Source organism: Eriocheir sinensis, unplaced genomic scaffold (assembly GCF_024679095.1).
Source record: "Eriocheir sinensis breed Jianghai 21 unplaced genomic scaffold, ASM2467909v1 Scaffold1688, whole genome shotgun sequence".
Lineage (NCBI taxonomy): Eukaryota > Metazoa > Arthropoda > Malacostraca > Decapoda > Varunidae > Eriocheir > Eriocheir sinensis.
The window spans coordinates 1-3,064 of NW_026111059.1; the positions used below are offsets into that span (position 1 = coordinate 1).

General features: G+C 35.7%; 1 protein-coding gene across 1 annotated transcript; it reads left to right on the forward strand.

Moving 5' to 3' along the window:
* Positions 1-531: 531 nt before the first annotated feature.
* Positions 532-970, forward strand: LOC126990481 (matrix metalloproteinase-2-like; the record flags this gene model as incomplete). Its single annotated transcript, XM_050849078.1, is given in 1 exon segment — positions 532-970. A coding segment is annotated over 1 exon segment (424 nt), but the record flags the coding sequence as incomplete, so codon positions are not given.
* Between the last annotated feature and the right edge of the window lie 2,094 nt (positions 971-3,064).

Sequence of the window (3,064 nt, forward strand, 5' to 3'; positions counted from 1 at the left end):
GTGTGTGTGTGTGTGTGTGTGTTAATGCACGTATTTGCCTGTCTGACTCTCTCTCTCTCTCTCTCTCTCTCTCTGTCTATCTATTTCTCTGACTAAGGGTTCTAGGAAGTCCCCTCCATACTCTCCCCCTTTCCCCTCCCTTTCCTTCATATCTTTCCACACTCTTCTCCCCTTTCATTATTCTCTCTCTCTCTCTCTCTCTCTCTCTCTCTCTCTCTCCCACCTTCCTTTGTCACATCCTGACAAATGAAAATATTCATGATTCTTGCCTAAGTCTTTTTTTGTGTGATGACGTGTTGTCTAATGTCGTACGTAAAGAATTTCCTCTCTCTCTCTCTCTCTCTCTCTCTCTCTCTCTCTCTCTCTCTCACCCTTGATTTTCCTGGAACCACTCCCAGAATCGGTCCGTCTGTTTTAGGTACCAATTGATGTTTCGAAGAGTTTCCGTGTGACTCGTGACCCGCTGCCAAAGTCTTCGGAGGTCAGGGTCACGAGTACTGGGTGTAGGAGTGGCTGCCATAACCCCCACGCCACCACCACGACCACCACCACCACTTCCCATCATCGTCATCATCAGGAGCACTACCATCACCGCTGTTGTTGTCATTGTCTTGGTGATGGTGGTTATGATGTGGTTAGGGAGTTGAATTTGCATGTTTTTTTAGTTTCTCTTTTTTTATCTGTATTTCTTGATTTTTTCTTGTTTATTTCGTTATATTTTTCTTCCTCTCCTCCTATATTTCTTTTTTCAATCTTCTTTGTTTTTTTATCTTTCTCTCCTAATCTCTCTTCTTTCTTCTCATTTAATTCCCTATCTTTTTTCTCTTTAACTATATATCTTTCCCTTTTTCTTGCTTGTTCTTTTCTTTACTTTTTTTGTTTCTTGCTTCCCTATTTTCTTTGTCGTTGTGTTTCTTTCAATCAAGTATTTTCTACTTATCTACTTATCATTTAATATAAGCTTGCAACACTTTTCCTTTTGTACTTCACTTTTTGTAGCAATATTCTTTTTATGCTCCTTTCTTCCTTTCTTTCGTTCTTTCTCCCTCTTTTTTATTTCTCTCTAAGTCACTTGTAGGTTTCTGCTTTCAATGCTTGTGTTCTTCCATGTAGTTATTTCTGTCGTAACTGGATGAATATCGAATTCTCATTCGTTGTCTTCGTCACAATTACAAGCTTATCCTCAGATGGTTCTTATTCTAATACTAAAATGATATAATGCTTGTAATTGGCTATGTAGAAAGAGCGGGATTGGAAAAATGGAATGAGTGAGAGGGACAAGGAGAGAGGAGCGGACCAAGAGCTCCGTAACACCGTTCACTTACTCACCACACTGAACTACCACGCTTCGTTGTGGCACAGTGACCATATGTGGCACTCGGCACTCAGGCGTACACTGAGATGCCAAGTACTGCCACTCACGTACACACATACACACATACGGCGGGTCTTGCAATGTTCAACGTGTAGTTCCGGAAAAACATACTAGCCATACGCATAGCTGGGCGTTATCGCGATAATATGTATATATATATATATATATATATATATATATATATATATATATATATATATATATATATATATATATATATATATATATATATATATATATATATATATATATATATATATATATATATATATATATATATATATATATATATATATATATATATATATATATATATATATATATATATATATATATATATTCATATATGTACGTTTTTAGCTTCTTAATTAATTCTGCCTATCACAATAAATAACAATTGTGACATTACTGAACGGCAGACTGACTGACAGGTTGGGCAAGTGATGGAATTAAGACTGTCTAAAATGAGGGATTTTAAATTATAGTTGGCTGACGATTATAAATGGATCTTATTACCAGTGCAAATTGCTTGCAAGTGTGCGATTGTGAGGAACAGCTGGGATAATTAAAAGAGATCAAAGTTACGAGGGTGATCTAGATAAATATGAAGAAGATAAAGACAGAATACTGCACACAGCAGAGATAAGAGAGACAGAACTAGACAAGAATTATGAGATTGGGAGAAATTATGAACTGTGAGATAAAGTCGACAGAATACACAGATCAAGATAAGAGAGAGATATATAGAAATAAGGCAAGAATTAAGAGATAGAGAGAAATGGTAAACTGTGAGGTAAAGACAGAATACACAGAGAGATAAGAGAGACATAAGGCAAGAATTATGAGATAGAGAGAAATGATGATCTGTGAGGTAAAGACACAGAGATCAGAGAGACAGATCGATAAGGCAAGATTTCTGAGATAGAGAGAAATGAGGAAGAAATGTGAGGTAAGGACAGATTAATTAAGCTAGAGAAGAAGAACTTTATATCATGAGGTAATGAGGAACAGTTGTGAGGTGAATGAGAATATAAAAAAAAATTAACAAAGAAATATGAGGATAAATGAGGAATTAAGAATTGTGAGGTAAATAGATTACGAAAACTAAAGAAACCAGGAACTTATATATACTGCATGCCTCCTCCCCTCCCGCGGCCCCGCTGCACTCGACTTTCTACTCATGCTCATCCCTATACTGTTCAAACCCCTTATGCAAGAGTTAACCAGCATCTTCACTCTTTCATCCCTCACGCTGGTAAACTCTGGAACAATCTTCCTTCATCTGTATTTCCTCCTGCCTACGACTTGAACTCTTTCAAGAGGAGGGTATCAGGACACCTCTCCTCCTGTATTTGATCTTCCTTTCGGCCACCTCTTTTGCTTTACTTTAGGAGCAGCGAGTAGCGGGCTTTTTTTTTATTATTGTTTTCTTTTTTTGTTGCCCTTGAGCTGCCTTTTTTTTAAAAAAAAAAAAAAAATATATATATATATATATATATATATATATATATATATATATATATATATATATATATATATATATATATATATATATATATATATATATATATATAGCCTCCTATACCATGAGTTAAAGCTGGAGGAATAGCTAAGATCATCGAGGATTAAACAGTTACGAGGTACAGATCTATATACTATATGAGGAACAACTGTGAGGTAAAGACAATA